Source organism: Solanum verrucosum, unplaced genomic scaffold (genome assembly GCF_900185275.1).
Source record: "Solanum verrucosum unplaced genomic scaffold, falcon-dt-bn FXZP01000134.1, whole genome shotgun sequence".
Lineage (NCBI taxonomy): Eukaryota > Viridiplantae > Streptophyta > Magnoliopsida > Solanales > Solanaceae > Solanum > Solanum verrucosum.
Genome location: NW_026020833.1, coordinates 1,438,135 through 1,451,016, shown reverse-complemented (window position 1 = coordinate 1,451,016; position 12,882 = coordinate 1,438,135). Strand labels below are relative to the sequence as shown.

At 33.8% G+C, this 12,882-nt stretch overlaps 1 protein-coding gene across 1 annotated transcript; it reads left to right on the top strand.

Moving 5' to 3' along the window:
- The first annotated feature begins 7,823 nt into the window (after positions 1–7,823).
- Positions 7,824–11,313, top strand: LOC125813539 (uncharacterized). The gene is made up of 4 exons (XM_049493024.1): positions 7,824–9,138; positions 9,294–10,392; positions 10,507–10,936; positions 11,017–11,313. The coding sequence occupies exons 1-4, from the start codon at positions 7,824–7,826 to the stop codon at positions 11,311–11,313; spliced, it is 3,141 nt and encodes a 1,046-aa protein (XP_049348981.1).
- The last annotated feature ends 1,569 nt before the right edge of the window (positions 11,314–12,882 follow it).

Below are 12,882 nucleotides of genomic sequence, written 5' to 3'. Positions count from 1 at the left end.
ATTTCTTAAGATTTAGGGTTACGTAGGCCTAATATAGGGCATAGGATTTTAACTTTAGGGATTTTTCTGGGGCTTATGGTTTTAAAGGATTTTTTTTTTACCGGGTATTATAGTTATAGGTGTATAAATGGATTTTAGGGTTTAGGGTTTCTTAGGATTCCATATGGTTTGGGTTTAAGGTTTAGCCCTATGATTTAGAGTTAAGGATTTAGAGTTTCTTAGGGTATATTATTTAGCGTTTAGGATTTCTTAGGGTTTGGTTTTTTTAAAGGATTTGGGCTTAAGATTTTCTAGTGTTTTATTAAGTTTAGAGGAATTTTTAGATTCAGGGTTTGACGGTAATTAGGATTTCTATGGTTTTTTAACAATTAAGGGGTTCTAAGATATTAGGGGATTTATAGGGTTTTGGGTTTTTAAAAGTTTAGGGCTTCAAAAGTTTTTTAGATTTATTTTTATTTCTTAAAGTTTAGGGTTTCTTAGGGTTTAATCCTAAGGTTTAGGCGGAAGCATTTAGGGTTTCTTTGGGTATAAAGTCTATGTTTTTTTTCAAGGGTTTTTAAGGTTTAAGGCTTAAGTTTTTATTGAATTTTTTAGGTTCAGAGTTCTTTAAGATTTAGGATTTTAAAAGGGGTTTTCTTGATTGTTATGATTTTTTACTGTTTAGGGGTTCTTACGGCTTAGGGTTTCTTTGGGTTTAGGCCTTAGGATTTTAAATTTAGCGTTTTAAGGGGTTAGGGATTTTAAGGATGTTTTTAGGTTTAGTGTTTTTAAAAGTGTTTTTATTCTTCAGGGTTTGATGGTGTTTCATAAGTCTTGAGATTTCCCTAAGGTTTAGGATTTAGTGTTTCTTGGGGTAGGGTTATTTAGGGATTTTAGATTGCTTAGGTGTAGGCTTTTAATGGTGTTGATCTAATATGCTTATGATATGTTAACTCAAGGTTAGCTTGGGGTCATTCGTGATCCTAGGTCTCGTGTTATGTCAAGTGGGTAACCTCGTGGAGTGACAAAAACAATGTATGAATATAAGCCTCTAACTGACTAGAGATACTGGGACATGCCCCCAGCTAACTCTAGCAAAATTGAAACTAAAATGAAAGACTGAATATAAAACATGTAAATCATCCTCGAAAAACGAGGACTCATCACTCATATTGCTGAATACGGATCGAGAACCAATCTCTGCTTGATCTGAATGCTAAGGACCTGTACCTACATCAAGAGAAGATGTAGCGTAGACTATGTATCAGTAGTTGAACGATTATGATCATGCTGAACAAATACGTATAATTGAATAGAGCATATTGAACAATGATATAATCTGAACATGATTAAGAAGAGTTTATGTATTTGGTTAAGGGTTTTTAGGTTAGGGTTTAGAGCTTAAGTTTTTCTAAAAAAAAATCGGTCAAGAGTTTTTTTCAATTTAGGATTGTTAAAGTTTTTTTAGGATCATTATTGTTTCTACGATATATGAGCTCTTAGGGCTTAGGACTTGGGGTTTTAGATTAAGGTATTTTTTTAGGGTTTTTAAGATTTGTTTTCGGGATTTTTAGTTTTAGGGATTTAAAGGTTTTTCGTGTTTAGCTTTTCTTAGGGTTTAGGCCTTCTTAGAGTTTCATAAGGCCTAGGGTTGGGGGTTTATCCCTAAGGTTTAGGGTTTGGGTTTCTTAGGGTTTGAGTTTAACATTTAAGGTCTCGTAGGTTTTTTTTGGGTCATTTAGGGTGTAGGATTTAGTGTTTAGGTTTAGGGTTTTTCTATGGTTTAGGATTTAGGTTTGTTAGGTTTAAGATTTTTTAGAAGTTTTCTAGGTTTTATTGTTTTTTAAATTTTTCTTTGTTGTTTTTTAGGGTTTTGGGTTTCTTAGTGCTTTTTTGGGTTTAGGGTTTGGGGTTTAGGTTTTAAAGGTTTTAACTGTTTAGCTTTTCTTAGGATTTAGGGCTTCTTAGAGTTTCATAAGGCTTAGGGTTGGGGGTTTATCCCTAAGGTGTAGGGTTTGGGTTTCTTAGGGTTTGAGTTTAACATTTAAGGTCTCCTAGGTTTTTTTTGGGTCATTTAGGGTGTAGGGTTTAGTGTTTAGGTTTAGGGTTTTTCTATGGTTTAGGATATAGGTTTGTTAGGTTTAAGATTTTTTGGGTTTGGATTTTGGGCTTATGATATTTAAGGGTTTAGGGTTCAAGGTTTAGAGTTTGGGATTTATGGTTCTTTAGGTTTAGGGGTTTTAAAGTTTTTTTTTTAGGTTTTTTAGGGTTTAGGTTTTCTTAGTGATTTTTAGGGGTTTAGGTTTTCTTAGTGATTTTTTAGGATTTAGGGTTTAGGATCATAGGTTTTAGGGTATTAGGGTTTAAGATTTAGAGTTTCTTAGGGTTTCTTGGTTTAAAATTAAGGTCTTCGGATTTTAGGTTAAGAGTTTTTTAGAGTTTATGGTTTTTTTTTATGATTAAGGTTTTTAAATGTTTTAGGGTTTCTTTGGTATTTTTAAGAATTTGGATTTCTTAATATTTAGGGTTACGTAGGCCTAATATAGGGCATAGGATTTTAAGTTTAGGGTTTTTTCTAGGGCTTATGGTTTTAAAGGAGTTTTTTTTTCCCGACTATTATAATTGTAGGTGTTTAAATGGATTTTAGGGTTTAGGGTTTCTTAGGATTCCATATGGTTTGGGGTTTAAGTTTTAGCCCTATGATTTAGAGTTAAGGATTTAGAGTTTCTAAGGGTATATTATTTAGCGTTTAGGATTTCTTAGGGTTTGGTTTTTTTAAGGGTTTTGGGCTTAAGATTTTCTAGTGTTTTATTAAGTTTAGAGGAATTTTTAGATTTAGGGTTTGAAGGTGTTTAGGATTTCTATGAGTTTTTAACGATTAAGGGGTTCTTAGATCTTAGGGGATTTATAGGGTTTTGGGTTTTAAAATGTTTAGGGCTTCAAAAGTTTTTTAGGGTTTTTTTTATTTCTTAAAGTTTAGGGTTTCTTAGGGTTTAGTCCTAAGATTTAGGCGGAAGGGTTTAGGGATTCTTTGGGTATAAGGTCTAAGTTTTTATTCAAGGGTTTTTAAGGTTTAGGGCTTAAGTTTTTGTTGAATTTTTTAGGTTCAGAGTTCTTTAAGGTTTCGGATTTTAAAAGGGGTTTTCTTGATTGTTATGATTTTTTACTGCTTAGGGGTTCTTACGGCTTAGGGTTTCTTTGGGTTTAGGCCTTAGGATTTTAAATTTAGCGTTTTTAGGGGTTAGGGATTTTAAGGGTGTTTTTAGGTTTAGTGTTTTTAAAGGTGTTTTTAGGCTTTAGGGTTTGATATTGTTTCATAAGTCTTGGGGTTTCCCTAAGGTTTAGGATTTAGTGTTTCTTGGGGTAGGGTTTCTTAGGGATTTCAGATTTCTTAGGTTTAGGCTTTTAAAGGTGTTGATCTAATATTCTTATGATATGTCAACTCAAGGTTAGCTTGGGGTCACTCGTGATCCTAGGTCTCGTGTTACGTCAAGTGGGTAACCTCGAGGAGTGACAAAAACAATGTATGAATAAAAGCCTCTAACTGACTAGAGATGCTGGGACATTCCCCCAGCTGGGACAAAAACAATGTTAAAGTTTTTTTAGGATCATTATCGTTTCTACGATATATGAGCTCTAAGGGCTTAGGATTTGGGGTTTTAGATTAAGGAATTTTTTTAGGGTTTTTAAGATTTGTTTTCGGCATTTTTAATTTTAGGGTTTTAAAGGTTTTTAGTGTTTAGCGTTTCTTAGGGTTTAGGGCTTCTTAGAGTTTCATAAGGCTTTGGGTTGGGGGTTTATCCCTAAGGTTTAGGGTTTAAGTTTCTTAGGATTTGGGTTTAACATTTAAGGCGTCCTAGGTTTTTTTGGGTCATTTAGGGTTGAGTGTTTAGGTTTTAAAGATTTTAAGTGTTTAGCTTTTCTTAGGATTTAGGGCTTCTTATAGTTTCATAAGGCTTAGGGTTGGGGGTTTATCCCTAAGGTTTAGCGTTTGGGTTTCTTAGGGTTTGAGTCTAACATTTAAGGTTTCCTAGGTTTTTTTTGGGTCATTTAGGGTGTAGGGAGTGTTTAGGTTTAGGGTTTTTCTATGGTTTAGGGTTTAGGTTTGTTAGGTTTAAGATTTTTTAGAGGTTTTCTAGGTTTTATTGTTTTTTAAGTTTTTCTTTGTTGTTTTTTAGGGTTTTGGGTTTCTTAGTGCTTTTTTGGGTTTTGGGATTATGATATTGAAGGGTTTAGGGTTCAAGGTTTAGAGTTTGGGATTTATGGTTCTTTAGGTTTAGGGGTTTTAAAGTTTTTTTTTAAGGTTTTTTAGGGTTTAGGTTTTCTTATTGATTTTTAGGGGTTTAGGTTTTCTTAGTGATTTTTTAGGATTTAGGGTTTAGGATCATAGGTTTTAGGGTTTAAGATTTAGAGTTTCTTAGGGTTTCTTGGTTTAGGATTTAGGGCATCGGATTTTGGGTTAAGAGTTTTCTAGAGTTTATGGTTTTTTTTTATGATTAAGGTTTTTAAATGTTTTAGGGTTTCTTAGGTATTTTTAAGAATTTGGATTTCTTAAGATTTAGGGTTACGTAGGCCTAATATAGGGCATAGGATTTTAAGTTTAAGGTTTTTTCTAGGGCTTATGGTTTTAAAGGAGTTTTTTTTTCCGGGTATTATAGTTGTAGGTGTTTAAAGGGATTTTAGGGTTTAGGGTTTCTTAGGATTCCATATGGTTTTGCGTTTAAGGTTTAGCCCTATGATTTAGAGTTATTGATTTAGAGTTTCTAAGGGTATATTATTTAGCGTTTAGGATTTCTTAGGGTTTGGTTTTTTTAAGGGTTTTGGGCTTAAGATTTTCTAGTGTTTTATTAAGTTTAGAGGAATTTTTAGAATTACGGTTTGAAGGTGTTTAGGATTTCTATGATTTTTTAACGATTAAGGGGTTCTTAGATCTTAGGGGATTTATAGGGTTTTGGGTTTTTAAAAGTTTAGGGCTTCAAAAGTTTTTTAGGGTTTTTAAGGTTTAGGGCTTATGTTTTTATTGAATTTTTTAGGTTCAGAGTTCTTTAAGGTTTCGGATTTTAAAATGGGTTTTCTTGATTGTTATGATTTTTTACTGTTTAGGGGTTCTTACGGCTTAGGGTTTCTTTGGGTTTACGCCTTAGGATTTTAAATTTAGCGTTTCTAGGGGTTAGGGATTTTAAGGGTGTTTTTAGGTTTAGTGTTTTTAAAGGTGTTTTTAGGCTTTAGGGTTTGATGGTGTTTCATAAGTCTTGGGGTTTCCCTAAGGTTTAGGATTTAGTGTTTCTTGGGGTAGGGTTTCTTAGGGATTTCAGATTTCTTAGGTTTAGGATTTTAAAGGTGTTGATCTAATATGCTTATGATATGTCAACTCAAGGTTAGCTTGGGGTCACTCGTGATCCTAGGTCTCGTGTTACGTCAAGTGGGTAACCTCGGGGAGTGACAAAAATAATGTATGAATAAAAGCATCTTACTGACTAGAGATGCTGGGACATTCCCCCAGCTAACTCTAGCAAAACTGAAACTAAAATGAAAGACTGAAAATATAAAACATGTAAATTATCCTCGAAAAACGAGGACTCACCACCGATATTGCTGAATACGAATAGGGAACCGATCTCCGCTTGATCTGAATGCTAAGGACCTGAACCTACATCAAGAGAAGATGTAGCGTAGACTATGTATCAGTAGTTGAATGATTCTGAGCATGCATGACATGATAAAGCTGAACAAATATATATAATTGAATAGAGCATATTGAACAATGATATAATCTGAACATGATTAAGAAGAGTTTAGGTATTTGGTTAAGGGTTTTTAGGTTAGGGTTTAGAACTTAAGTTTTTCTATAAAAAAATCGGTCAAGAGTTTTTTTTCAATTTTGGATTGTTAAAGTTTTTTTAGGATCATTATTGTTTCTACGATATATGAGCTCTAAGGGCTTAGGACTTGGGGTTTTAGATTAAGGAATTTTTTTAGGGTTTTTAAGATTTGTTTTCGAGATTTTTAGTTTTAGGGTTTTAAAGGTTTTTAGTGTTTAGCGTTTCTTAGGGTTTAGGGCTTCTTAGAGTTTCATAAGGCTTAGGGTTGGGGCACTACTAGAAATTTGACTTACTGCAACGCTTATGTAGCAACGGTTACACAATCGTAGCAATAGATTGCCTATTACAACGGTTATAACTGTTGCAATATATCATTGGATTTAATAGAACAATTGTTAAAATGAACCGTGGCATCATCCCTATAACCGTCCCTATAGAGTTTCTATGGCTACCGATTTTAGAATCGTTGCAATAGATGACTCTATGGCAACAGTTATTTTAGGAAAAATATTGTGGTTCTGATTTTTATCCCTAAAATATATTTCCCTCCCCAAAAATATATATTTCCCTCCACTAATTTTGCAAAGCGCCAATTGTTTTTATGTCATTAAAAAAATCTAAAAGAAAAAAGGCCTTTCCCATAAAACCCTTTTTCAACCAAATTAAAGCACACTTTTTCCCTAATGTTGTTCTGTTCTACAAAATCTCAGCGAAATTCTTGGTGAAGAAAACAACAGCGAAGTTCTTGGTGAAGAAATCTCTCTGGTGAAGCTCGTTGGTCTTTCGATAGCAAATTTCTTGGGCATTGATATCTTTTACTTTAGTTGAAGCTCCACTGGTCTTTCGACAACAAATTCTTGGATGTAAAGGTGAGTAAATTTTATGTTTTCTCTGCTAGTTAATGATTTCTAAGTCCCCATTGAATGATTTTTGAAAAATCGTAAAGAATAATATATGGGTTTGTCTTAAATCTATGTTATTTGTTCTAATCTAGGTCTGCCATATAATCTAGGGTTATAGTTTGTATTTCGTGTTTGGTGGAGATTTGAGAACTCTCAAGCAAAAGTCTTTGAGAGAGTGAATTTTTGTTTTATGAGAGAAATTTCGATTTGTAGTTGACTTTTTCCCCTAAAATCACGCACAGGAAGAGTGAATTTTAGTTTTATGAGAGAAATTTAGATTTGTAGTTGACTTTTTCCCCTAAAAATCACGCACAGGACATATTTCAGGTAAAAAGAAGTCTAAGATACTTGTCATCTTTTTCTATACAATAAACTGAATATGCTGGACTGATCAGATTTGAAAATTTCAGGAAGAATTTTCATGCTAGAGTCTAAGAGAATTTCACTGAATTTACTTCTTGTATGCGTTTGAGTTTATTCCCTCTACCTTTTGATGCTAATATCCATTTCAGGGGCAGCTATGTAAATGAAGATTCTGATTACACTATTTATTTATGATTCTGTTGCAATTTTTGATTGTGAGAGTAGCATGCATAGGATAGGTGAAACTCTTCTAATTAACAGTGTGTATGTATTGGTGCAATCGTCAACTGTCCGATTTCTTTAACAGTCTAAACTCTAAAGAGAATCATATAAAAAAGTTTAGCTTATACAACAAACATTAGACATTTGGCCAAAAAAATAATACACAATTTGAAGTATTTGGTCTACTATTATTGTATCTTAGTAGCCAAGCATAGGAAGGTAATTAGAATTACAAAAATGTTAAGGTGTACACTGAATATTGGAATACTTTTTTCTATAATTAGTTTTTCTTCTGATTTTTTTTCATTCATTTGTATAAAGTTTCTTAAATGGTAGAAGCTGGTAATAACTTAACTTATCAATATTTTTTGGATTCTACTATTAATACTGCCATTGTTTGGTGTTGAATTGATGCGGAGGTTTGAGATTCGATTAATCTAAAACTTTGAAAGGTTAAGTTCTCTTGATATTTCTTGTACTCATGAATTTATTGGCTTTGATGATTTGCACATGTCATGTAAGATATATATATTCAATGGATTTTGGAGATAAAAGTTGGATGAATCTCCGAAGATCCACCAATGAATATATTCATGGAGTTAATGATTTTCTTGATAAAGCATTTGAACGAGCTTCCCAAGGAAATGAAATATTATGTCCTTGTAAGAAGTGCTTTAATCGTAATTGGCATTGTCGAGATATGGTAGAGGGTCACTTACTTTGTCATGGATTTGTTCATGGATATACCAAATGGGTTTTTCATGGAGAAGGATTTTCCTCAAGAAATACGCCACATCCAACCAATGATGAAGAAACTTCCAACATGAATGATGATATTGACAGACTACTTCATAATACTTTTAGAAATGTAGAAGATGACCAGAGGCATGAAGGAGTGAGAGAGGGACCATCTAAATATGCAAAGAGATTTTCTAAATTAGTGGAGGAAAGGAAAGAAGAGTTGTATCCGGGGTGTAAGAATTTTTCTAAGTTGAGTTTTACCATCCGGTTATACTTGTTCAAATGCATTCACAAGTTGACTGATGTGGCCTTTTCAGATTTGTTGGACTTGATAAGAGAGGCATTTCCACTTGCTCAGATACCCGAGTCTTTTTACAAGGCAAAAAAGGTCATAAAAGATTTGGGTCTTCATTATGAGAAAATCCATGCTTGCACTAACGATTGCATGTTATTTTGGAATGACAATGCTAAGTTAGATAATTGCTCTGTGTGTGGAGCTTCAAGATGGAAGAATGTTCGTAATGACTTAACTAATAAGGTCACTAAAATCCCAGTGAAGGTTTTAAGGTACTTTCCTTTAAAGCCTAGGCTTCAGAGGATATTCATGTGTTCTGAAACATCTGTAGCTATGAGATGGCATGATACTGAACAACCTAAAGATGGAAATTTAAGACATCCTGCAGATGGTGAAGCTTGGAAGGATTTCGATTCCTTGCATCCTGAATTTGCTAATGATGCTCGTAATGTTAGATTGGGTCTTTCAAGTGATGGTTTCAATCCATTCAGAACTATGAGCATTTCCCATAGCACATGGCCAGTTATGTTAATGAACTATAATTTATCACCATGGAGTTGCATGAAGTCAGAGAATATTATGTTGTCAATGATTATTCCAGGTCCATCATCTCCAGGAAATGATATAGATGTATACTTGCAACCACTGATTGCGGAGTTGAAGGAACTATGGGAAGTCGGACTTGAAACATATGATGTTGTAACTAATCAAACATTTCAAATGCGTGCAGCTTTATTGTGGACAATTAGTGATTTTCCAGCTCTAGCAATGCTTTCTGGATGGAGCACCAAGGGGAGATGGGCATGCCCCACTTGTAATCATAATACTTGTTCCCAATATCTCAAACATAGTCGTAAGATGTGTTACTTGGGTCATCGGGCATTTTTACCTTCCGATCATCCATTTAGAAGAGATAAAAATCATTTAATGGTAAAGAGGAGCATAAAGTTGCACCTACTCCATTATCAGGGGTACAAATTCTTGAAGAGCTTCGTGAATTCAATAATGTTTTTGGAAAGAACAACAAGAAAAGAAAACGAAAGAATGATGGTCCATGGAAAAACAAATCCATATTTTTTGAGTTGCCGTATTGGGCAACCAACAAATTGAGGCACAATCTTGACGTGATGCACATAGAGAAGAATATTTGTGACAGTTTACTTGGGACTTTATTGGATATACTTGGAAAGTCCAAAGATCATATAAATTCTCGCTATGACTTGTATGAAATGGGGATATGTAAAGAGCTTCAACCTGTAAAAGATTGTGCTACTGGAAATATCCATCTAGCTAAAGCTTGTTTCTCTATGAAACCATCAGAGAAAAAGTTATTTTGCACCGTCTTAAAAGATGCCAAATTACCAAAAGGGTGTGCCTCTAATATATCAAGTCATGTTCAAATTGAAGAGATGAAAGTATCAGGATACAAAAGTCATGATGCTCATTTCATAATGCATTACTTGCTCCAGGTTGCAGTCAGAAAAGTGTTACCCAAGAATGTATCTATGGTCTTGATTAGGTTGGGGAATTTTTTTAGAGCCATATGTAGCAAGGTTATAAGAAGAAGCGATCTTGATAAGATGAAAACAGAAAACATAGATATTGAATGCGAGCTTGAAAAGATTTTTCCTCCGTCTTTTTTTGATATAATGACACATTTGCCTATCCATCTAGTAGATGAAATTAAGCTTGGAGGCCCAACTCATTTGCGTTTGATGTATTCTACTGAAAGAACTATGTGTAATTTCAAGGAGCTTGTTCGTAATCGAAAAAATCCAGAAGGATCAATAGTAGAAGGTTTTTCAGCTGTAGATTGTTTGAACTTCTGTTCGATACACCTACCTAATACGGTGAAGACAAGATTAAGTAGGTATCAAACGGAGGATGATGAGGACATTCAAACAGAGGAAGGTGATGTTTCACCTTTATTTCCTAAGACAGGTCATCCAATCGGAAGTGAGAATATAAGGAAAGGCAAATCTATTATCATGGAGCAACATGAGTGGTTTGAAGCACATCGATATACTTTGTTCAATACCGGAGATGAACAAGTAGAGACATTCATCAAGTAAGATAAAATAGTAGTTTGTTTTTAAACATCATTTAGATGTTATGATAATGTATTTCAGATTTCATTTCATTTATAAATACACATTGATGAAATTACATTACATGCTTACAGGGAACATAAGAGTTTAATTGATAATCGTACTAGAGGAAATGCATGGGTAAAAGCACGGGTCCATAGTAGAGAATTTGGTGATTGGTTTAGGAACAAAGTTAAAAATATTGAAGTGTCCAATCATATAAGATGGCTAGCTAAAGGGCCTAACTTTGTGGCAAAAAGATATACTAGATATTTCATTAATGGATATCAATTTCATACGAAGACACGGGATGCCCCTTGCAAAACTCAAAATAATGGAGTGACTTTGTCAGCAACAACAGATAGTTTTGCTAGTGCTAGGGACCAAAATCCCGTCGATGGAATGGTTATCTATTATGGAATTATTCAGGATATCATTGAGATTGATAATTGGGGTTGCTTTAGTGTTGTACTTTTTAAATGTGATTGGTTTCATAATGAAGTCGATGAATATGGATTGACTCGGGTATACTTCAAAAAAAAAAAGTAGTACAGATGATCCTTTTGTACTAGCATCTCAAGTGCATCAAGTTTTTTATGTGGAAGACCCAATTGAGAAAAATGTTTATTATGCAAGACAAAGTCCCAGTGGATTTGTATGATTTGGAGGAAGAGAGTTGTCCTAATATTGAAGAAACATTTTGGAGAGAGCCTAATGATGATATTGGTTCATCAGAAAGATTACTTGATGTAGATGTTAGATGGTCGAGAGAAGATCTCCCTGTTGATATCATCGATGTTCCTTCCATTGCACAACATTCACAAGATGTAGCAATGGAAACATCGGAAGAGGAGGATGACTTTGATGATACTGATTGGGATTGGATGGAAGCTGATGATTGACAAAAGATCTTGTGAACTTGTTCAAATACATGCTCTTCTTGTTTTTTTTGTTGTTGTAAGTAATGAATATCCTTTTGAGTTGCATCATATAAATTATGAATGATTGGACTTGCTATCTCTTCTTTTTGTTTCTATTAATGTGTTTCATTTTCAAGTTATCTCTAAATTACTGCAACTTCAATAATGCACATGTGCTAAAAATTGTTGGATATGTTATGAAATCTTTCTTTGTGGTCCTTCATTTCTTGTTTTGGGATTAGTACTTTTGCTAAGTCTTTTTTCTCTCTTATTCATTTTTATTATTCTTCTTTCTGCAGTTTCTCTGAGCAATCTTCAACATCACAGTATACCAGCAAAGCACCAGGTTCTTATCTCTTTATTAAGGTCCAAAACACCAGGTTCTTATCTCTTTATTATGATTCTTTGAATATTTCTTTGCTAATACTTCTTTACATCTTCTGTCATTTCTTTGAAATCCCATTGAGGTCATTAAGTAGCAGACTTTCAAAAGTTGGATTTCAAACTAGTTCAAACTAGTTTTATATTTATTTTCTTCTAAGCTCTTGATAATATGTTGTTGCTACTGCTGCTACTTAAGGGTACATTTTGTTTTCAGCTCTTTGTTTCATAAAATTGATATGATTATTAAATAGAGTTAAATATTTGGTTTCAAATTTTACAGATAAAAAATGTTATTGGTAAGACCTTGGTGAATAGTACAACTTCTATAACTTCTGTAGTCCTATTTTTACACAGGTTTGAATAGTCATGAGTCAACAAGAACCTTAAAAAAAAAACAAAAAACCAAAAAATAAGACATTCGCTAAACCAGGATCGTTATCATTCTTGGCAAATAAGAAACGGCGGTTATTGACAACAAATGAAATTGTTCAAGCTATAGAGTGCGAGAAAGGACATTTGCTTAAATTACTTGAAGTGCAACAACCAATAGCACCACAATCTGAAGCAAATAGACAATCTGTAGAGGTGCAGCCTGTCGAGGAGCAGCCTGTCGAGGATCAGCCTGTCGAGGAGCTGCCTTCTGTGGATCAAGTGCAAATGAATTATGTCACTCCTCAAACAGATGATCAACCTGAAGAACAAGGTAGCATATAAGCTTAGAAACTTATTAAATGTATCCATGATTTCTAATTATATTTCTTGCATTTTCTTATAGCTGAAGACGTTTCCACTCAAAATAAAAGAGGTAGAACTCAAATGCATAATGTACATGCCCGAAAAGAGCGTAAATTGATCCTACTTAATAGGGAAAATCAGCCTGTTGGTCCTACTGATGATGTTGTCATAGAATTAAGCAGCTTCCTAGGAACATTGGCTAGAAATGCGACTCTTTGCCCATTTGATATATTAGATTGGAGGAGCATGGACACTAAACAAGATTTATGGGATTATACCAAGGTTTGTAGTTTACAATATTAAATTATTTGTAAAAGTATTTTACTTCTATTGGCTAAGCGAATGACACAAAATTATAGGAGAAATACATTATTCCTGAACCTGCGTACAATTGGACTATGGTAACAATTCGAGAAGCTTGGAGAAGACATA